This window comes from Hylaeus volcanicus, chromosome 8 (assembly GCF_026283585.1).
Source record: "Hylaeus volcanicus isolate JK05 chromosome 8, UHH_iyHylVolc1.0_haploid, whole genome shotgun sequence".
Taxonomy (NCBI): Eukaryota; Metazoa; Arthropoda; class Insecta; order Hymenoptera; family Colletidae; genus Hylaeus; species Hylaeus volcanicus.
The window spans coordinates 16,480,688-16,505,035 of record NC_071983.1 but is presented as its reverse complement, the minus strand read 5'-3'; the positions used below and the strand labels follow the sequence as shown (position 1 = coordinate 16,505,035).

At 42.8% G+C, this 24,348-nt stretch overlaps 1 protein-coding gene across 15 annotated transcripts in view; it reads right to left on the bottom strand.

Moving 5' to 3' along the window:
- The window catches only part of LOC128880862 (tyrosine-protein phosphatase Lar), a 589,166-nt gene that overhangs the window by 33,335 nt on the left and 531,483 nt on the right, over positions 1 to 24,348 (bottom strand). For all 15 annotated transcript variants that reach the window (XM_054131372.1, XM_054131374.1, XM_054131368.1 and 12 more), the window contains one exon: positions 1,463 to 1,573. In XM_054131372.1, coding sequence (XP_053987347.1) covers positions 1,463 to 1,573 — 111 coding nt within the window. The remainder of the gene's footprint in view (positions 1 to 1,462; positions 1,574 to 24,348) is intronic.

Sequence of the window (24,348 nt, the reverse complement as noted above, 5' to 3'; positions counted from 1 at the left end):
AGCATGCGTGTACGCAACTACAATACGGGCTCAGCGATCCCGAGATACTCGAGCTATAGGAGAGCTAGCAGCAGTGCTGGCCATAATCGTAAACATAATTACGATTACGATTGTAATCAAATGTTTCAGAGTTGTGATTACGATTACGATTGCGATCAAATGTTTCAGAGTTGTGATTACGATCGTATTTTCAGGTGTTTTCGGATATAGAAATTTTGTACCTCAAAACCGACTTCAGATTTGTGTTCCTCACCCCCCCCCCCCCCCAAAAAAAAAACTTGGAAAACCATGCTTTCGTAAAAATCAAGAATTTTAAAAAGTTATCCCATCTAGGCCCTACCCTATGGCATGAATTATTTTAATTGAAAATTTTTAATTCTTGATTTTGACGAAAGCATGGTTTTCCAAGTTTTTTTGGGGGTGAGGAACACGAATCTGAAGTCGGTTTTGAGGTACAAAATGTCTATGTCTGAAAACACTTGAAAATACGATCGTAATTGTAGAAAAATTTGAGATTACGATTACGATTGCAATCGAAATCACAACTCTGAAACATTTCATTATAATCGTAATCGTAATTATGATGTAATTATGCCTAATACTGGCTAGTAACTATCCACGATATGAGAGTTAAAGGGGGAAATAGGTTTAGGACTACGTTCTTTTTAGTGATTTACATGAATTGTTTTAGCAAGAAAGGATGAATGAAGGAGGAATGAATAGAACATACTGTGACGAGTAGACTGTGGATTGTTATGCAAAATAGAATCTTTGCAAACGTATCTACAAAAATTTATCCTAAATAGAAATTCATTTCGCTTTGCAAATATTACATTACTTGCAATTTTTTTTATATTGTTCCATATTGTCTGCATTTTATAGTTTCCTGCACAATCAACTTTCCTATAAATGTATAAGAATCCTCAGTCTAGTGATGAGAAATGGTAAGAATGGGACCTGCAGCAAGGATAATCGGTAACCTTTACTATCGTCAATTGATATTCGTAATTAAATTTTCGAACGATATTACACTCGAACAATTTATATAAGACCTTTGGATTCTTCGGAAAAAATTCCACGCGCCGGCTACCGCTACCACGGAACCTCGAGCGGCGGGTAAATAGCGAGAATTCGATTACACGGTGTTCAAATATCGCGGGACTGTCGCGCGAGTTATCGCGAGAAATGTCGTATTCTCCTGTGTAACGTTTGCAATGCGATTCCAAGCGGAAGAATCCTTTGTGCCGTTCGCTTAGTTTAATTACATTGCGTTAATTTTAATTACAACCAGGAAAACGACCGAGTTTACCGGACCTGGGTCGGACTCGCGCACCGTTTTTGTAATGAATTTGTTAAAGCGTCGTCCAGTCGTCGAGGACGACCGTAGAGATAAGAACCCCTTTATCGAGATTTCGTTGCAAACGTTTCCCCGTCGTCGTTACACGTTTATATCAGATTATACCTTTCACGTATAACATGGCCGACTTGGAGTATTCCGTGCCGACGGAATTGTTCGCTACGCACTCGTACTTTCCTTGATGGGTTACGTCGGATTCGGTAATTTGCAGCGCCCCTGTAACACAAAGCAAACGGATTCTTTGGAATCTTTGTACCAGTCAGGTCGGTTCCTTCGATGAGTCACCTTTCCCGCGAGTACTCGTTCTATTCGTTAATGATTTTTAATGGTAACCTCAAACGGAACACGGGCTCAAAGGGGAAAAGAACGCGCATAATGTACGTCAAAGGGAGTTCCTCCCCGGGCATCGTTTTCAAACGAACGCACCTGCGCGCTCCATTTGTAGACCAGTCCGCCTAACAGGAGCCTGACCGGCGCAATTTTTATCTGAAAGTACCTGAAAAATCTGCGAAATGCCAGGCAGTCTGACCCTTTGTCTATCAGGTGTTGTAGAGGAAGTCTCAGGTTTCTCATGAGTTTCTTAATAGAACGACATACAGTCGGTCCCATAAATATTCGTACAATACTGTCTCGAAATAAGCAATTCGGTCGAGAACGGTGAGTTGCTTATTTCGAGGGAGGTATGCTATTCGGCTTGACTTTGTTCTCAAGCGTGACGAGGGGAAACCCGTAGATAAAACAAGGGGTTCGGTGTAGCGGCAAACTATAAAGTGATCCCTCGAGCACGGTTGTTATTCTTTGGAGAAGGATAGAACATAACATGCTTTCTCATCTTAGCACTAGTAAAATCGAATTCTTTTCGGACCTCTCACTCGGCGGATGACTTCAAACAAACAGGTGGGGATAGCGAGTTGTTTATTTCGAGACGGAAATCAGTTGCTTATTTCGAGACAATACTGTACCCTCCACGTCTATTGAAGACATTTGTCTAAATTAAATGACAGCTTTGGTGTTTCCAAATAAATGTTTCATTATAAATGTATATGTCGCAGGGAGATGATTAAAATGGAGATTCGATAAAATCCCTAAGGTAGATGATCAATTCACGGAAGATGTTAAAATAACAACTCGCACCGCTCTATGTTTCGCTTTCTACCACTCTCTTTTGAAACTAGACACAAATCTAACTCAATCGGGCGATATATTACACAACTCGATGCTAGATTTAACATACATACGTTAGATCAATATAATTATTTTACCTTCACATGATCTTAGTCGTACCTCATTATCTCAGAGTCTTGTATCTTTTATTCCAGTCACATTTCGAATCTACCTTAGGTATTTGATCGAATTTCCATTTCTCTCTGCGACATATACATGTGCAAAGTTTTTTCACGTATATAATCATAATAAAAAATTTATTTGGAATCGTCGAGTCTATCATTTAATTTAAATAAATTTCTTCGATAGACATAGAGGGTACGAATACTTACGGGGCTGACTGTACGTCGAGCGTTTCGAGACTGAAAATATTATCAGAGACGATTGCAAAGCGCGTAAACAAGAACTAGACGACGGGGTTTACGTAGACAAAAACAGACGATTTGCAGGATCGTAGTACAAGACAAGGACTAAAGAAAACAGTGTAATCGCCGAGGCAACGATTGGAATACCCCTAACTCGAATTCTGAGTATTTGGAGATTCTTTGTTTTTTATATGGATTTATTTTACGTCGCATCTACAGCATGGTAATTAGCGACGAATTCGATTGGGTTTCTGATTAACTAACGGTGCTATATACTACTGTAGAGTTTAGTGTCCTTGAGGTAATTGATGGTATTTTGTACATGTTTCTGGGTTTAGGCTGTACTTCCTTCTTTGTAGTTCAAATCTTCTGCATTCGTACAGTAGGTGGTCAATTGTAATTTCCTTATTGCAGGAGTCGCAGTAGGGAGGGTCCGTTTTCTTTAATATGTGTTCATGTGTGATTTTTGAGTGTCCAATTCTCAACTTACAATAATCATTATTATTTTTTCTCTCCTGGTCATGGTGCTTTGGGGTACTGTACGGTAAAAGTTGGAGATTCTTTTAGCTCTTTAGTTACTAAATAATGCCTGTCGGACTAGTGCATTCCAATCTCTCCATCATCCATAGTTCTCCCAGTTCGAACGGGACGTTTCCCGATCGTCCTGGACGAAAGTTTGAAAAGTGGCAGCTCGCCGCGAGCGTCAGGTGGCGTCTGGCAATGCGTGTAAATGCGGGAAATAAAATATCAACGCGGTCGCTCTCCAACGGGTGTCTACGCTTTATACGGTCGTTGGGGTTCCCTCGCTCGGCTTTTCCGGCGCTAATTGAGTTGGTAGGTTGGTCGAGGAACGCGGCAAGGAACGCGTCGAGCGGCGAGGTGTGGAAGCTTCCACACGGGAGGTTGGGAAACGCGAGGGGTGGCACAGAGAGCCGTGGGTGGGAATCCGTTTCAAAGCCCCGTTACAAAGGCCGTCTATTCCACTTTCTGTTTGGCCTGGCCGGTTCGTGCGCGATTTCCATGATGCATCAAGCCCCTTAGCACGATACCACGATGATGAACTGGCTGTTACGAGGCGTGTGATTATCTCCGTAGACGTCACTCCTTCGGTATAATTCAACCACCTTGGATCTCCGCCTCCGTCGGCCCTCCGCACTTCGCCCCTGCAACCCCCGCGGACCTTCTCGTTTCTCGACTTCCGACTCTGGCGCGCAAATTCCCCGGTTCGCAATGTAAACACGACGGATCGACCCGGGAGGGGTGTGTTTTCCATCGTTTTCGACGTTGACGTTTTATCGAACGACGGTGATCATTAACGATGGTAATTAATGGCCTGTTTCGCGCGCAGGGAGGAAACTGCGAACAGAGACGCGATAGTAGAGACGAGTAAAATTCTTCCAGTCGATTTTTCAGGCTGTATTCGCGTCACAAAGTCATCCCCATCTGCTGGTTCGAGGGGTGCCTTCATCTTCGATACGCGACACCGTCTCTCGGGTTGCAAAAGAGGACGAGCGTCGGGGATCACGTTTAAAACACAGCGATACAGTCTGTTCGTGGAACGTAATCGCTACCGTGTCCGACAAAATGGGAATTCTCCGTCGCAGGGAATAGGGACATCGCTAAACGCATTTCTTCGCATCCCGTGGTCGAGGAGTAGGAGGATTCAATTGAAACGCCGTCGAGCGCAGGTTTAAATATTTTCCTACGGTTCCGACAACTCGTATGGATTTATAGGGTTTCGTTGTAAACGTGACTCCACCGACGAGAGCAAGAGGGCGAACGAAGTGAGTCGATGGGGCGGGAAGGGTCGAGGGCAGAAAACACTCCATCACGAACGATGGCCGAGGCGGTTTGATATCACGTACGATCGGAATACATAATCGAGCCTCATCTACAATTTCCAGTAAGCTGACCAGGAAGGAACGCGTGGTCATATTGTTATCCCATCCAGTCACGTGCACGTTGTTAGCGTTGACTGTGAAAAACTTAGATTGCCGTGAACAGCCGAACGCCCGGAAACCGTTGCTCATCCGTTCGTTCTACCCCTTTCCCAAACGCCTGGCCTCGGCACTCCTACCAAGAATCCACAGATTTAGGCGAAATTGCATTCGGATAATCTACATTGCATTTATCCACCCTCTAGAGTTGGTATTCCTTAACCCTTTGCGCTCGGATGTCTCCTCTAAAGGGCATCGTAAGTCCAGGCAAACTTCATTAGTGATTACACAGGATATACTTATGGGAGCGTAAAATTTGTAAAAGTTTATGATTCCTTGAATGTTTCTATTCAAATACTCACGAAAAATCAAACAAAAATGCGGGTACATGTATTAAGATAAATATAACAAATATGAGCTTGTGCTACATGGAAAAAGAATGTGTGAATAGTCTGCACCTTAAAAAAGCAACAGAGAGCATTTGTATAAGAAAATAAAATGTGAGAACGTATTTTGTATGACATGATGCTATTCGCAAAGATAAACAAGGAAGCCTAAGATTGCAACTCAAAATATAGAAACTACCGATGCATATCTCTGACTGTATCACACATTGTCACATATCAAAAGTATAAAATTTTGATTTCTGACATAAATATATTTTCGTCGATGTCTAAAGATTCCTACATATAAGCTCAAGTACCATTACGGTAAATTACATGCTTTATAAGTTACATTATGTAATACGACGCGATTCTTGTTTGCACATTCATACACCACATCGAGTAACCGTAGATGGTCGACTCCTCGCGTGTCTTTTTCAGATAAGAACTTTTCCTTCGATTATTCGCAGCACGTTCGAACAAACCGACACCGAAATTTCACGACGATGAAAAACTCGCCGCTGTCAACGGTATTACCAGGTAATTTATGCGAGCGAGCGTGCGTTTAATGCAGCGTATCGGCAATGAAAGCGGAGAACGCGTGGGGGACTCTGCCAACGAGGGCAATTAGACGTTCGATGAGAACCCCCTAGCGTCGAGGGCGTGCGTTCTTTACGAATTCTGAATAATCATCGCACGCGAGCACCCGACCGCTCGCGGCAGACGTGAACAAATTCTATCGCGTCGACGCAACGGTGTAACACGCGTATCTTCCTTTTGGCTTCCGATAAAACTCGGTGACGTTCAAGTGGTGTACACGATCTATCTAGGTTCGCGTCGCGATAACGTCGACGCGCACGAAACGGCTTTTACTGTGCAAATAACGCGAAATTGAATAAAGATGAAAATCTATCGCGCGCTCGCGTCTCGTGGCAGAGAGAAAAAAAAAGGGTTGTACCGATCTACGAGATGTCCCTTTGATGTATGCCCCGGCGTGGTCATTCAAGGCGTAAGCCAACTGCAGACTCTTCAAAAAATCGATTTCTTCCGGGTGAATGCCATAGATATCGACACTTTATTTATTGAATTCCAATTATTCCCAGAATTTATTAAGGGAGTATTATCGCCTAGAAGTTTGTTTTTCAGTAATTTTTAGGAATTAATTTTGAGAAAACTATCAAATCTACGGTACCAAGATTTTTTTATGCATAATAAAATACGTTTCAATTAACAACACAAATTTGTATGAAATACTTCATTGAAAGCTGTACAAGTTATGCGCTGTTATGCAAGTTGTGGCGTGAGACGCTCGTTCAATCGGGCGCACAGGCTGTGGCGATTCTAGTCGTCTGAGACAGAAAAACATATTTTTTTTTCAATCTATATGAATGTAGTTATCGTCTGAACTAGAATTAAGTAAGTACTAAATTTTTTATCGGAATCGCAGCTGTTTGGAAAGTAAGGTTTAATTTTCCCGGAAAATTGTCAACTAAAATATGAGAGCAGGGCTAAAATATTCAAGCTATCGGTATAACTCTAGTTCAGACCATAGGTGCCCTCGAAATGTGTGTAAAACCAGAAGTCAGTCGGTCCAATAGTTTTTGAGAAAAACGTGCGCCCGACTTGAAAAATGTCGTTTCGAGAAAAATGCGTTTAAAGTTTGCTATATATTTAGCACCAATACTGGTGAACAGCCTTTATTAAGCCTCTGTAACTATGAGAGCTCTACGAATTTCAAATTAATATTTTAGAGGCACTTTCTCAAAACCCCAAATGATAAGAATATAGCAAAAAAAAAATCGAATTTTTGAAGTTTCAAGACGATAATACCCCCTTAATTGTGTCGTTGGGTGTCCATTTTTGAAAAAAGACAAAGCTTCTCCGACTTTAACCGCTTGCACTCGACGACAGTTTCAGTACAGAAAGTTAACAATTTAGACGACTAAACTTTCTTCTACCATAATTGGAGAGTCGTGGAAATAAAATATCTTGCTACTACTTCAAAGTGTACCAGTTTACATCGTAGGAAATTATTTACAGTCAATCCCATAAATATTCGTACCCTCTATGTCTATTTGAAGAAGTTTGACTAAAGTAAATCATAGTTTTGATATTATCGAATGAATTTTTTATTATAAATATGTATATGGATAAGGCTATGTATGTATATATTTATATATACATCAACATATTTATACAAACATACACTTGGAAACATCAAACCTACCATTTAATTTAAACAAATTTCTTCAATAGACATAGAGGATCTATTGAAAAAGTTTGACTAAATTAAACGGTAGTTTTGATATTACCAAATGAATTTTTCATTATAAATATGTGTATCAATGTACTTATATGAATATGTGTATATGAATAAGTTTATGTATGTATACCTGTATATTTATATTTATACAGATATACACTTGGAAACATCAAATCTGCTATTTAATTTAAACAAATTTGTTCAATAGACATAGAGGATACGAATATTAATGGGACCGACTGTATAAGCAGCAAATAAACACTGTCGCTTCTAAGTCACCCCTCGACCATAAAGGGTTAACCAACAATATCTCAAAAATTATTTATTTTTCCGTAAAACGTGTAATCCACGTGATAAAATCCTCGAACAGGCCGAATAAATTCCCACGGAACGGTTGTTCTTTGTCCGTACCACCCCCGTCGAGAGACGCTCGCAAGTTGGCAACCCCTTTGTTCTCGCAACGCTCCGACGAAACGTTTGCGTAACCTCTAAATCAGTCGATTCGACGGAATTACAACGCAAAGTTGTTCGCAAAACCAGCACGAGATCCGTCCGACAGTTGGCAAATATCTGCGGTAAATTCTGCTGTTTGGCGAGTCGGCCTCTTCGCCGTGCCAACAATGGTGGAAGTTTTTTCGCAAGACGCCGGGGGGTGGGGCACGTTTTAGCTGTCAGTAGGCGAGGAGGAAACATTTTTCCTCGGGTCCCTTCTAGGAGGGACGACAACAGACGGGTATACGTCTCGGCATAAATATGTACAAAGATATCGCGCTCGAGGAACGTACAGAGAGAACGCGACCCTCCAAGAGAGTAGGGGTTTGAGGGAAGGAGCAACGTGACGGAAACGTCGAAACTATTTGCGTGTTTACCCACCGATATTGAAATATCTTTCCTTATATTTCATATTACGAGCGGTAAACGCAAAATTTACGCACGGTACACAGCCGACTCGTGCTTTATTCACTATCGCCTATTTTCCTCCCCTCCGTTGCTGTTCGTTTCCTTTGCCCTCGAGTGTACCACGGCTGGCAAAAGATACGGCAGGAAAGGAATACGGATAGAAACCGATGTGGCCGATGACTTCGAAAGACGGGCGCGCGTCATTCGATTCGATTCGATTCGATTCGATTCGATTCGATTCGATTGAGATAGAATGCAAACAGAAAATATGTTTACCCCGGGGCTAAAGCCTTCTTCCGCGCGGTTTGCTTTCCTCTCCTTTTCTCCTATCAACCGTTGAAACGTACGAAAGATTCGCGCCGCGCGGTTCCCATCCCAGCGTTTTAATCGTTTTCGCGATTATATCCCGTTGGCAGTGCGTCGACCATGTGGAAAAGTCAATTATAATTATCGAGGAATATTCGCGGCCGAGCGGCAGTGGTACGTTCAAGTGGAACAGGAGGGCCCACGGGGAAACGAGATAGTGGCTCTCGCGCCATGCTTTTCCAACGGTGCACATTCGATTCGGTCAAAATACAAACGGAAAATATGTTTACGTTGGAGCCACGCTTCGGTGCACCGGGGCCGCGCTCGGTTCGTTTCGTTTCGTTCTCGAAGGCGCTTTTTCCGATAGAAATATTCATTGTTGCGTTGATTTTAATCGATAAGTGGCTTCGCGGCCGCGTGGAGTGCCGGCGGTTTATCGACGTTAACGTTTTCTCGACAGACACGGTTTCGGGTCCGAAGATGTTGACCTGAATCCGAAACGAAGTACGACTCGAAACTCGACTCATTCTACGCTGTTCGAAACGTTGTTATCGTCAAGACTTCTTTTTCCAGGAGGACCCGCGGCCGCGGAACATAATCCTCGGACGAGGGAATTCAAATCTTGGCCTCGTTACTCACTTGCCGTTTTAGGTTATCTTTTCTTCCGTGCTCTTTGATATTACGCTACAATTACGCGTTTCTGGGTCGCCTCGAATTTGATGAAATTTAACCCTTAGGTATCAACATGGAATCTTTAGGGTCTTGTGATGTTTTTGGCTATTTTACCAGGCAGCTGTGATCGACGAGTACACTCGTCATGGAGAAAAGGCAGTATTTTGTGTGATGACGAGTATACTCGTTGTTGGATTTTCTCTTCACTAAAAGAGAAAGTTTTTGTTACAAAAATCATCTCTGCGCGTTTGAGCTTCGTTCCTAGACACTAGTCAAGAGGGTGTAGCTGCGTCCCATCTTGGCTTGTTTAGACAAAGTATAGGACCGGTAGGGTCTATAGTTCAGTAACGAAATTCTTCGTTACTGACCTTACATTCATTCATTCGAGCTGCTTTTTTCGTGCAGAACAAACGTGCTCTTCCTTGTGGTTCTAATAAAGTTTTTAATATCAACGGTAAAAGAAAAGTCTAGCTCGTTTATTCCACCGCCTATATTCCAATACTCGTCATGCGAAAATTTAATTACAATTGGTTATTTAAGAGAATGTTTCACATATTAATTCGAGTAGCAGAAGTATAAGTGGCATGAACTTTTGGGAACTTTTACTCTGTGTCTGACGACTACACCTGTCATAGCTTGATTTTCACGACACCCATCAGGTGCCACAGCCGACTGATTAAACTATGGCAAAAGTTCCGTAAAAATTCATAGGACTCGGTTTTTTAAAAAATTGTTTTTTCCTAAATTCTTAGCAAGACCTAATTCTTAAAAGATTAATTATGTCCCCAAAATTCAACTTTAGATAGGGAAGTGTTATTCTAAAATAATTTAACGGCAAAATAAAGTTAAAACTGTTAAAATGCTTCAAATATCTTGACGCTAAATGCTTAATTGATTAAAGTGAAAATATGTTTTTTTAGACTTAGAAAAATAAGGATTTTCGATATAATAATCGAATAAGTTTGTATAAATTTAATTTTACTACAAGCAACAGGGAATAATATCAGAAATGCAATAAATATGTACACACGAGGTCTTTGGTGCTCTGTAAAAAACTCAATAGGTCTATTCTACGCAATATACAGGGTGTCCCAAAAGTCGGGGAGGAGCCAGAAATGGGGGGTAGCTGAGACGATTCTGAACAACAATTTCCTTTGCAAAAATGTCGGATGGGGCTTCCTTAAGGAGATATTAAGAGAAAACCCCGACCAATCAGAGCGCGCGTAGACCGTTCGAGCGGCCGCGGTAGCGAAGGCTACGCGCTGGCGGCCGCGCTTGTACGCGAACAAGTGACTCGACGTGTATCGAAGGACATTGACGCTGCCGCCTAGCGCGTAGCCTTCGCTACCGCGGCCGCTCGAACGGTCTACGTGCGCTCTGATTGGTCGGGGTTTTCTCTTAATATCTCCTTAACGAAGCCCCATCCGACATTTTTGCAAAGGAAATTGTTGTTCAGAATCGTCTCAGCTACCCCCCATTTCCGGCTCCTCCCCGACTTTTGGGACACCCTGTATAACGATTTATACCAACGGTCCGAAATTTCACGAGATGCTTCACGTATTTCGCAAGTATTACGAATTATATTCTCGGTGAATAAATCAAGTATTTCTTGTTTCGAGTAATCGAATAACCCATCACGGCGAAGATAGTACCCGTCTGGTCCCTGAAAGTAAGCGGACGACCTCGTTTAAATCCTTTATTTGACGCGAGCGTATCTCGTGATTGACGTAATGCTCTTGCGAGCGTGTTAATATACGTCGATAACCACGACAAACGTTTCTCTTTCGGTACGCAATGGGTTGTCGGAGAGCGGCGCATTAACGTCAGAAACGTCCCGGTTCGCTAATATAAGAGAGAACGACGGGAGACGAGAAGATTATGCGGGCATGAAACGTCTTTCGCGAGGATTCGAGGCAGCCAACGTCGGTTCGCGAATGCGTTCCGCCGGAAAGGAAATCGAATTACCCGTTGACGTTCCCACACCCTCTTGTGCCGTTCTATTTGCTACCAATGAAACGAGCCGTTAATTGTATGCAAACGTAGCTACGCGAGGTCGTCGTTTCTTGCGGGCACGACCGTGCCCGGAGTCGAAATGAAAATTCCTCTGTCGACGAGACAAATTTTCCGACGCGTTTAACCGCAGCGACATTTTTTTTTATTCTCCTTTCATTTCCGACCGTCCAAAACGGATCTGGGAGCTATCGAGCCGTGGAAACACACCGAATTAAAGGTTCCTCCAATCCGTGGGGTCACGTGGTTCGATCGCGAGACGATCTCGTAGAAATGAAGCTACTACTCATCGAAATTACCTCGTTCATAGTACGGATTCGTATTAGGTTGATCCACCCCCAAGTGTAAGGGTTGGAACGTTGTTTCGTTGCATTGATCACATGTCCAACAGTCCAGGGCATCGGGCTGACACAGTTTTGATGTCTTTTTCCCGCGTGAATGGCAATAAAATACGAAAATGTCGTTTTTCTGGAAAAACCCACCCCCAACTTCAAGCCCATCTGCAGGGTGAACGAGTAACCCCATGTCAACGCCGTTCATGGTATCAGATGCGCGAATGCTTTATTAACAGGTCACCAAAAATTCAGATTTTTTCAATTACGCTTTCGTTGTCAAATCGGAGCAGATTTGAAAGAGTAGTAAGTGGGCCGGCATTCAGAAGCGGAGCGAAGGGCCTGCACCTGTACGTGGACAGACCAGACCGGACTCCAATTTAACGTGGGCTGACCCGTACGGGCGCAGGGTCTCGCACAGGGCCCCCAAGCTCTACTCTTGTGACCATGAAGCCCGATTTAATTCGGGCCCCCGCATCTTGGCGGCGCCAGTGTCACTCTTTTACGTACTATTAAGTTCATATTCTGTGTAAGTTTATTCTATGGTGTATGCACCCGGCAAAATTTGAACTCCACCTCACTCCATATATCCATATTTGGTCACTGAAACATACGAACGTTTTCAATTGTTTCGAAGCTAACCGCACGATCGAACACGATCGATAATTCAACGATTGGAACGATTGGATGCAATTCAACGATTTTACTAAAGACATCGGACGATAAAAAACGGTAAATAATTTTTAAAGTATATTATAAAATTTGTAATGAAAATATTTAATGAATTCTATTAATATCAATTAGCACCTGGTGCATCTGTCAAGTCACAGAAAGAAACTGAGATGGAAAGTGAAGAAGAAGAAGAATGTAAGTTTTTGATCTCTATACATATGCATATGATAAAATAATATATAAACATAACATTTATACACTACATGTAAATGAGAAGACCTCCAACATTTAATGTATATACAATGTTATATAATTTGGTTAATATAGATCAACCCGTGCTCATCGTTGGATGCCAGGACAATGTGGAACTTCAGGACAGCATGGGACTGAAGGGCTTCATTGATCCTGATATCAGTAGAGACTCCGGCGTCTATAATGTACTTCCTGGTTCATTCAGAGGTTAGTGTATTACCTTACAATATTAATATCTTCTATTGCATTTCTTTTTTTAGTTATGATAGGTATTCAGTATTATGTGTGTCATTTAAAAGGTGCTTCTATTAATTCTTCGTTACAATTACAGATTGTGCTGTCCAAAGGCGTCGACTCCAAGCAGCCAGCAGGAAATGCTTTAAAGGTATTAAGTATTTTTTTAATTATATATTTTATTGCATTATTTATTATATATTTTTATTGTACGTTTTTCCGTATTTTTATTGTATATTGTATTTTTTATTATATATTTTTATTGTATATTTTATTGCATTTTTTAATTATATATTTTTATTGTACATTTTACCGTATTTTTATTATATATATTTTTTATTGTATATTGTACTGTATATTTTTATTACATTTATGTGTAATAAATTTAAATTCATAAAGTAGGGCCTTTTTTTTCCTTCCTTTACTTTTTATTCAGTTTCATTTTAAAGCAGGTACAAATACACATATATAGGACCATGCTGTTGTGTGTGTGGCTCACTGATTATGTTGTATGTGGTAGTAACGACACTGGCGCCGCTAAGATGCGGGGGATCGAATTAAATCGGGCTTCAACGCGAAATACGGTAGCTTGGTGGGCCTGGTCTCGCACCACTTTTGAACGCCGTTTCCGTCTGGCCCACTTACTACTCTTTCAAATCTGTGCCGATTTGACAACGAAAGCGTGATTAAAAAAATCTGATTCTTTGGGGATATGTTAACAAAGCATTCGCGCGTCCGAATTCGCGAACGGTGTTGACGTGGGGTTACTCGTTCACTCTGTAGATGGGCCTGAAGTTGGAAGCGAGATTTAAAAAAAATCGATATTTTCGAATTTTATTGCCATTCACGCGGGAAAAAGACATCAAAACTGTGTCGCACCGATGCCCTGGACTGTTGGACATGTGATCCCCGCGACGAAACAACGTTCCAACCCTTACACTCGGGGGTGGACCACCCCTACCTCTGCCCCCCTCCCTTTAGCTCCGGGGGCAGTTTTCGAAACGGAACCTTTTCGGCATTCATCCTTAACGTATCAAGAACAAACATGGTGAATTTTATCGCCCTCCGATGTGTGTAAGTGCTCCGTTACGAAGGGGGTTGAAAATTTGCGAGCCACCTCCCAAAGGGCGCCTATGGGGAGCACAGTATGGGCGATGGAGTCCAGAGAATGCATTGAGCCCAAAATCGAGACCGTCGTCCAAAAATTGTGGATTTTAGAGGGCGTGGGGGGTTGTGGGAGGTGGGTTTGTCCGAGAGGGATTTCAAGTGGTGCATTTTGTAGAGGGCGTCAAGGAGAGTCGCGCCAAAGGTTTTTTTGAATTTTTCAACCCCTTCCGTCATCCCTGGCCTGTTTCAAAGAGGCGTTTTTCTACACCATCCCCTTCAGGGGGGTGAATTAACCCCTTCACATCAATCCTCGCCAATGCAACTTTGCACACACCCAGAAAACACTTGAAGACTACTCTTCACAAAGTTTCACCAAAATCGGTTGAAAACTCTCGTAGTTATGAGTATTTGAAAAATCGTTCCGGTTTGCTTGTCCGCTAGTGTAGAAAAAGGTTGGTGCGTATGTATGTCTGACCATGTCGGCTAATCCACTGAAGCTATCCACCTTAAAGCGCCCCACAGACTGCTCTGACGAGGCGTGGGCCCACGTCATAAGACGCGTGGTATGAAATTCTAACATAGGGTTTTGCGTGTCGACGTTCACATTACCCTGACGTGACGTGGGCTGATGCTATCTGACGAAATATGCGTTCTGACGCGTCAGGAGCATATTAAACCAACTAGATTTTCCGTGAGCGTTGGAAGGCGTCAGGAGACCGGGTGCTTCCTAGAATCCTGTTTTCCATTTTTAAGAGATAAACTAATTTCAAAAACATTAAAACTGCACTAAAGAGTATTAAAAGAATTTCTAGTTAATTTATATGAATTTATATGACCATTAATTTATATGAGCAGCTGTAAATATAATTGCTTAAAAGTACGAAAAAATGCAGTGAAAAGTATGAAATAATTTATATTTAACTGCATTATTACCAGATCTTGTAAAATTATTGAATAAGGAATTTTTTTTATTGAAAAAATTAATTTATATAATTATTTACTTATTTATACCAATATTTATTTTAATTTTAACGAAATTGATTTGATTAGTTATTCTTCTTTCTGTAAATTTGTATATATTAAAATTTAGAATATTATTCATATTGATAATTATATGTTTAGGAGCTAACCCTTTTTATACAAAGTGGTTGAGCTTTTAATTCAAATTATTCTTTATTATGATCAAAGCATCTTATTGCTCAATCAGTTTTCTATGAGGTAAGATTATTTCTTATATTATTGTCCGTTTGACAAAAAAAGGTGTTAGCGATTTGATGAGTGATGTTTGCAGTACAGGCTGACGTATTCGATGCTTCTTCAGGTAAAAAATATCCGAATTATGTGACGTTCGATATCATTTTTATCGGAGAAACATAAGGAATCCATTGATATTATTTTCCCGACAATCTGATGAAAAATATAAACATTTTATGTACATTATCATTTTACGATGGACTGCCCGTCTTTTGTTCTCGGCCGAGCGCCTACCTGGGGTCGCTCAAGGGTCTGGGATCGAATGGGCCATCGACTCATCAATTTTTGATAAAATCGAATTCTTTATTCTTCATCGAATCCACGTGAACGCGAATGCCATTGGATTCTTGGTGTTCTCCCGATTAAAATGATATCTCACGTCGCGTAAATCGAACTATTTTTAACGAAATAACTTTTCAATTATGCAATCAGATTTTGCATATAATTTCGTTAAAAATAGTTCGATTTACGCGATGTGAGATATCATTTTGATCGTAGAAGCATCAGGAATCGATTGAAGTTACTTCGCGCCCTCCGGCGCGAGGAGTTGACACTTTCAAGTGGACGTTGCTCGTGTTCGCCGCCTGAACTTGCATACATGGGACCTCACCTTTACATTCACACCATATGTTCGTGCGGTGCTCCGGATTATCTTTGTTTGTGTTAGATCCCTCTAGGTAGCGCTAGAGTCGCTTTTTTCGGAAATTCTTATTTATGGATTCAAGCAGCACAGGGGTTGTTTCGAACTTTGTCCTTCCTCTGGCGAAACTTTGGCACCGAGGAATATTTTACGATTTGGCTCAAATTCACACCCTATAATATTTAAATAAAAAGAAAGTCTCTGGCACAATTTGGAGCCGATAGGTGGCGCTGGGGCGGAGATATTATAATAGAATAAGAACAGTATTCCACGCGCAGCTAGTATTCATATAAGAATATTACACGAACTTGCTTAGTATCCATTGCGAAGTAAATAACTCGAAGTGAGTACAATTAACAGTAAAAATAAAAGCATACGTATCAGCATGGAGCGCGACATCGCACTGTAAGATGATATTGAAACGTAAATAGAATAAAGTGAACTGTTATCCCAAAACCAAGCGTCACAGTTCGAAGTTCGAAAACTAACATTAATTTCTTACCAGCCTAATAAAATTACATCATCATCTGTTTATTAACGTAGGCAACCTGCTACTCAAACAAGCCAAATTTTCCCTAAATCTCAAATTACAAACCTGGCGCAACGTAGACGTCCAATTAAGGTATAACTCTCCCCTATACACACGGTCCTCCGTCAGCGACCAAATAACCCAGCATCCAAGGCAGACCTCGCCTCGCCAAAAGTCCTTCCCCGAGCCTCGGCTATCTATTAGCGTAACTTGCCTCTATCGCTACAAATGTAACTCACTCAATCCCTCCGGTCTGGGTGCAGTCAGCGTAGTCATAAGTGAACCCCCGTGGGCGGAAGATGGTCTACTGGCTCGAGGGGTGGTTCTCGAGGGGGCTAGGTGGGCGGAAAACACGGCGGGAAAAGAAGATCCGTAGGGTGTCTGTAGCTGCGTAACGCGAGCGGGGGAGGAAAGGAGTCGAGGGAGCAGAGGGTTTAGAAGACCGGACGAACGGCGAGAATTCTAGCAGCACAGGTGTTAAGACGAGCTCGTTTCACCTCGGGCTTGTTTCGAACTTTGCCCTTCCTCTGGCGAAACTTCGGCACCGAGGAATATTTTACGAATTTCGAGTTGAAACGTTAAACCTTCCGTTTCCTCTTTAAAAACCATCCACGCTGGCGGACTCGTCAAGTTTTCCAGGACGTGGCAACGTTTACGGCGCCGTTCGCTGCGATCACAGCTCTCGCTGTCGCGCGATTATCGAAAGGCTCGGTCCGCGGGACCAGTTGAAATATCGCGAATAACGCGTTTCGCGATTCCAACTCCCGGTGCCGGTAGCCCGCCGTTCGGCTCGGTTATTACGACGATATCCAAGGTTTCCGTGTTACTCCCTCCCCCTCGCATTCCTACATTATCGTTACGGACAATTACAGAAGTTTCCAAACGATCGGGGATATTACGCTGGAATTAAGAGAGAAGTAGGCGAGCCGCCACTGAGAGCAGGACTCGCTGCGAAGAAACGGCGATAAGAGACCGGTCTAAAAGAACGGGCGAACACCGAGAATCCCAGGGCAGGTGTTAAGCACTGGCGGTAGTAGCTCCGGGCTTGTTTCGAAGTTCCAGGCCCTGCTCATCAAGCCTCGCTGCTTTAATGCTGGAAATTTTACGAGTGTTGACGAAGCGTTAACAGCCCTCCCACGCTTTTACTTTGCCCTTCTCTCTTTCATAGCTTTCACGCTACGAGCACTGGAAAATATAATTTAACGATTCCCGATGCGTTAAGGGGAACGGCCCACCCACGGGCCGGGAAAATGCGCTCATACTTCGGTGCTCGTACCTAATGTAAACGTTCGACGCGTGTATTAACAGTAGAGACTATGAACGGTGTTTATGGCGATTTTCATACAAGAATGTAAATCTATTATATGCAAGCGTCCTGGTATGGCGCTGCTGGAAGATGGGTTTCTCGTGCCATAATGGTTAGACTGGAATTACTTTTTACTCGTTGCATGTGCTAGACGAAGTGGTCTAGAGATGGGTTACCTGCTGGGAAAACATTATCTACATTGCAGTTTGATTTTATAAGACTAACTTCTCATAAGGTCATCTGGGGGTCAATGTGTTGTACATGTTTGAATTTGTCTTTTTATCAGCTACAATATTACGGTAATGAAAATATTCTATCCAATTTAAATAAACGCTCGTAACAAGTTGGATATTCAAGATGCTTAGGTGACCCTGCCTGTGACTTCTGCAGGTAAAATACGAAGACAATGATTTTTTGTTTAATTCCTTTGTTTAAGGTCATATTAACTACATGGTTATTAGTAGCCACGTTAATATCTACAATTCAACTACAAGTTATTCATTATTTTATATTCCGTTAATATATCTACTAGTTTGAGAAATTCGTTTCTATTGTTGGGAATCGTCTGCATATTATTTAAAAGTTTGAACTCTACTCGACTGTGCTGCATTCCTTGAGATTCTTCAATTAAATGTTTAACTGTGAGAGGTTCGTCACAAAAGGTGCATGATGGTGGCTGTGATTTCGTTATTTCGATTTTTGTTCTTCACAAAATTTCAAGAAAGTAGTCAATAACGTTTTCGAACAAAATTTGTTGTATTTTTATATTTGTAACGCTATAAATTACTTTTTGCATGTAAGTAGCCCATGGTCCACCCCTTGAAAAACAGTCATTACCACTTATATCGTTATAACTAAAACTGGTTATTAGCCTTTTGAACCCTCGTATCACCTTCAGGATGGTTTTCAGACGTAACACCAAAATTATTCATTTCGAGTGAACAGGTACATCAGTAGTTACCGAAATTAAAGTGGTACCCCGTTTTTGATCGCTTCCCGATAGCCTCAATCCTCGAAACATTTTTTAATAGATCAAACCACTCGACTACAAATTTCTACAGTCTTAGGTTATAAGAAATATTCACGAAACTACCCTGCCACGACGCCACAAAGGCGACGGCAATCGCTTAAGGTTTTCGTCGAGTGGGTCTTCCCGCGCAATTACGCGTCGCCGTCCTTTGAGCGAGTTTTCGGCGGTTCCCCGGCGCCTCGACGCTCGAGACGTAGGTGGTTTTTGGTCGCGCGTTGTCTCCCGTCCCCCCCTCCGCCACACCTCGCGAGCGCTGCCAAAGATCTAATGAAACGTTAAATTGGTTTATCTCGCGTGCCGGGGAATCCGCGCGTGTTTAATTCTCTTCAATTATCGTAAAGTGGCCTCCGTTGACCAACGCGGCCGTTATTTTAATACGCCGTGGACGCTGGGGCTTGCCCGCCGCGTCTAACTTTAATTAATTTGTCTCGTTTGCGCGATAAACGGAAATGGAGATCCGCGACCGCATTGTCCGTGCGTGTAATGCTGCGTCCTATCCCGCTTTCCGTTTCTCCGCCGCTTTTGTTCCCTCGCCACGGGAAGAATGTCGAAATTACATTCGCCGTCCGAACATCCCCCAGAAACCAGCTTTCAACGGCATCCGCCGCGGTGTTTTTGTGCATTTTCGATTCAACCGTTTCGAGCCGGGACACGATAATACTCGAAGCTTCCCAAAGTTTTCTTCGTCCATACACTCCGCGCCCCCGCCGCCCCCGCCGCCGCCGCCGCCATCGGCTCGTTGGATGGGATTTCGCGAAATTCACCAACAATGCCGGCAATGCCGGCACACTTCGGAGTTTCCGAGCACCACTCCATAATAACCTGGGATACTTTGATATTACTAACGTAAATTGCAAATGTACCCACTCCGTTGAACGAATGCTAGCGGTGGCCCCGGCGGACTCCTAACAATACCTCCGTAACGTTAGAAACGTTAGAAACGTTAGAAACGGGTTACAACGTTAACGTAATACGCGCCCGACAACGACGTACCGTGGGGCCCGGGATGCGGTGAATTTAATTTGCGGAGAATTTGAATAACGCGCGGCCACCGGGTGTGGCAGAGGCTCGAGAGAGGTCTGCTTTTTCCGCAGCACCTCTTTTCGAACAGGTTACAAAAACGTTCGGCGGTGGCAGGTTCGTTAACGCTGAAGCTACCTTACGACTTTCAGTCGTTAAACGCATTCCCATCCGTGACGGTGGTGCAACACTTTGTCTCCCCCTTTCTTCCCGGACGTCTTCTCGTGCGCGGTGCCCTCCACTCACTCTCCCTCTCGGCGCTGTTTCACCGTGCCATCCATTTTCTTTTCGCGGAAGTTAGTACGCGGATACACGCGGGAAGTACATTGCCCTCGTCGTGTACTTTTTGCAATACATTAAGCCGTATATTTTATGGGATATACGTAGCGACGGTGCCGTATGGCGACGTTTGCGTCGCCTAGCGTACGCCTTCCAACTGTATTGACGGGGGTGGGCCTGCGCGAAGACACGCAAATAACGTTAAGGGAGCCGGGCGAGTGACTGATGCGACTAGAGGGGAATGCTTTCCGCTTCGAGCCTGTTATTCTGCCCTCCTTTATTCTATCTCTCTCGTCGTGTCAGCTCTCGGTTCTACCCTCGCCCCCTCGCGATGTGAAAACAATTCTACGGGCTTCTTACCGAAACAATGATTATCTCTCATTCGCCATTGTCCCATTATTTTTCGTTTGGAGGATCTTTTGATCCCACGAGAACTAGAGGGTTCTCGTTTGCATACGCAAGTGGCCAGGGATATTCTACTAACCCTTAAAAGTATTGTTTGGAGGACGTTTGGAATACATTGGCATAGCTACGCCAAATGGTTTATACCTTCTTTGACGCGAATGAAAGCTTTGATGCTCGAAAGACGGAAATGGTTTATCGATCGTGAGGGAGTAAAAATGAGAATAGTGATACTTTTAAGGGGATAAAAAGAATAATTTTCCTTTCGAACCTTTCGACCTGACTTTCTTCAACAAGGTATACTTTTAGAAAGTATTAAACTGTGGTTGGTTATATATCAAAGGCTGTAGTTGAATACGAAGAGACAATTTGCCCCAGCGCGAATTTCATTTCTTTCTCGTACAGCCAGTCTCATAAGTATTCGTACCCTCAATGTCTATTGAAGGAATTTGTCTAAATTAAATGACAGATTTGATGTTTCTAAATAAATGATCCATTATAAATATGTACATAAATAGACTTCACACATGTATACATTTATCATACAAAATTTATTTGGAAACATCAAACCTATCAATTAATTTAGACAAATGTCTTCGATAGACATAAAAGGTTACGAATACTTATGGGATTGACTGTACGCCCTTACAAGTCTTATTTGTAATCTGGCGCAAAAGTAATTAGAAATAACTAATAGAGGTCGAAAAGATTAAACAAGAGTCTACCTTAAAAAAAGAAAATAAATCAACGCGTTGCATCGACATTTCTGTCAAATAAATCGAATTACCTGGACGAACCTCTTCGCTCTCCGTAAAATTGTGTTATATCCCACGAGTATAAATTAGGCTGGTTCGCCTCGATCCCATCGGGTCGCCCGAAGTCCGATAGTAGTATCCGATCAAATTTCCGCTCGGAGAAATTTACCCTAGAGCGTGCGTCTTCTGGAACGCGTTTCCTCGCGAGAATCCTCGATAAGATGGCCGCGACCGCGCGTTTCCGCATAGGCGCGGACGGACGCTGCGACACGGCGACGAGCACGCACGCGATACCCCCGTTTATACGTGCGACGCATACGACACAGGCGGTTGCACGACCCCGTAAGATCGACGTACGTGCGAGTGTCGCGCGATATAGGCGACCAGCCAACCGCGGCACGACGTACAGCGGCGCCAAATCGGGAGCGACAATTATCAATATGCGAAGCACGGGCGGAGAATTTTTTCTGGAAAACGATCGAACTGAAACGGGTTAGGACGGAGAGGTTAGGATGGGGAGTTCGCTCGAGAGACTTTCAAGTGATTCCTAAAAGAGGGGGGCAGAGACGGCTGGATAATTTTGTTAGTAGATCGATTGTTATTAACACGTTAATCGCCATGCCATCCAGAAATGGGACATTTCATTACGGAATTAAAAAAATTAATTCCGATGGTGAGGCGTTAATAAAAATAAAACTGATTGTGATTCGTGAATTTGTCGAGCTAAAAAGTTAAACACTACAAATGCTAGATTATCTAATTTTCAATTGCCCCAAGACAAAATTGTAACCTTGTAGAAATATTCACGAGTTGTAGCCTGGCGGCCAACGTGTTAATCATTGGGAAAGATTGGGAAAAACAGTGTTTGGAGTTCGGTAACGTAAGTTTCTATCTGCGAAAGGTTTGTCATTATTGTTACCGTCATCAGCAACTAGGAATTTTAGAATTAAGAAAATATAGTATAGGAATATCGTTCAAAAACAAGTACACTAGAATCTGAAGTCTCATAGGCCTCCTACGTACCTCCTAAGTCTGACCACTTACAGGTTTTTCTACTTGCACGCGATCCAAACCGTAGATGTCGACTCCCAAGCGATTTGCAATTATTGTTACCGTCATCAGCAACTAGGAATTTTAGAATTAAGAAAATATAGTATATGAATATCGTTCAAAAACAACTACACTAAAATTTGAAGCCTCATAGGCCTCTTAAGTATCTTCTAAGTCTGACCACTTACAGGTTTTTCTACTTGCACGCGATCCAAAACGCAGGTGACGACTCACGATCGGCTAACTTTAACAATATCCGAGGTATAGACATGGTAACGTTCGATTTAATCAATTTAGCTTGTATATCAATGCCGTCTGGCCGAGGAGGGGGCGTCGAGAATCGGCCCGACGAGTGGTCGGGTCGTAACGAATTTTATGGAAGAGTCTGTACACGGGACACGCGCGGATGTATGCATAACGCATGCACGTACACGTTGTACCGATACTGGGTGGCGTGTGTGTGTATGTAGCCGGCTTTCCTGCATCTAATGTACACTTTTCACGTCGCGGCAAACTGCGCCGTCCGCCGTAAAGATAGTCGGGCAAGTGCACGCCGGTATTACGTGACGTGCCGCTCGATAATGATACCGCCATTGCGATAAAAACAAAGTGAACATTGTATATGCATGAATGTACGTTCACGCGTGTTGCGTGTGGGCGTTGCGTCGCGTATGCGACCGGGACGGCACGGAAAAATAATGATAACAATGACAACAGGTTACATAGTGCGTTAGCGAAACAACCTTGCTCGTTTGTTTTGTCCCCGTTATCGCGAATTATATTTCGCGAATCGCGGCTACTCGTTGAAATCTCCTTCTGTCGTCACCAGTTTATTTGTCATTCTTTCGGGGAGAATGTATACATATACATTCGCGTTTATGGAAAGAACGGGGGCAGGGACGCGAGGGCATCGATTCATTCACGGTTTCACCTCTGTCAGTTTTTCTGTGGAGCCTTTATTTTTGTCAAGTGCACTCGACGGACAGTGGACTGGCTCGCATAAAATTCGCCGAGAGAGCTTATTCGCGTTTCGCGGTCGATCGAAAGATCATTCAGTCGAGTTCGTTAGTCGTATCGAGGGCGGCTCGAATGCCGCCAGTAGTGTTGGTCGGTTTTTGCAACGACTGCGGTCACCGACTCGTTCAAGAACGCGTCGAGAGAATGCGCCACGATAGACACGGTCGAGTGCGATTGGATTTTCAGAATAATTAAAAAATTCATAGACGGTGCTTTTGCGGGTAATATATCTAGTATTTATCGAGGGTGGATGAAAGGCATTGCTCGTATAAAAATTGAATGTGTAGTGTATCTCTTGTTAGCACGATTTTCGGATGAAAGGAATTCCGACTTCGTGACGTACTCGATGACGTCACTTATAGTTCGTTCGATTAAGCGTAAAGCCTTGGGGGTTTGACAGTTTCATCGAAAACGTCGATGATATCGATCCACGAACGACCAGACGCGAAGCGTACTCCTCGAGCAGAACAGGTGCGCCGTTCACGGCAAACGAGATGGATGTGCTGGATGTTCCCATATCGCGTGACCACTCGATCAACGCTACCGCGAGTCGACAGTGACTTACGCACTCTGGCACTCGACGAGATATGACACGCGCCAACGGCTTTCACCCTATTGTTACCTGCCTGTGCACAGCGGCCAAACATCTTCGATTTATCTACCATCCATATTTTCCTTCCCCTCGATCCTTTACGTTATATCTCCGGTATCCACTTTACTCCCTGACCCACCCTTCAACGTCGTTCGTGCCTGTAATCTTCGTTAATCTATACGCCGTGTATCATAACCACGAAACCATCCTAAAGTGTTCGAATTTTATACGTTGCTGTACGATTTGAATCGAGATACCCTATAGAAACAGGAGCAATATTGAAAAACTATATTTCGCAAAAATTCGCACCCTCTATATCTAATGAAAAAATTTGTCTAATTTAAATGGCAGGCTTCATGTTTTCACATCAATTTTCCATTATAAATATGTAAATGAATAAACTTTGCACATGTATACATTTACAATTGCAAATTTATTTAGAAACATGAAACGTTCATTTAAATTAGACAAATTTCTTCAATAAATATAGAGGTACGAATACTTATGGGACTGACTGTAT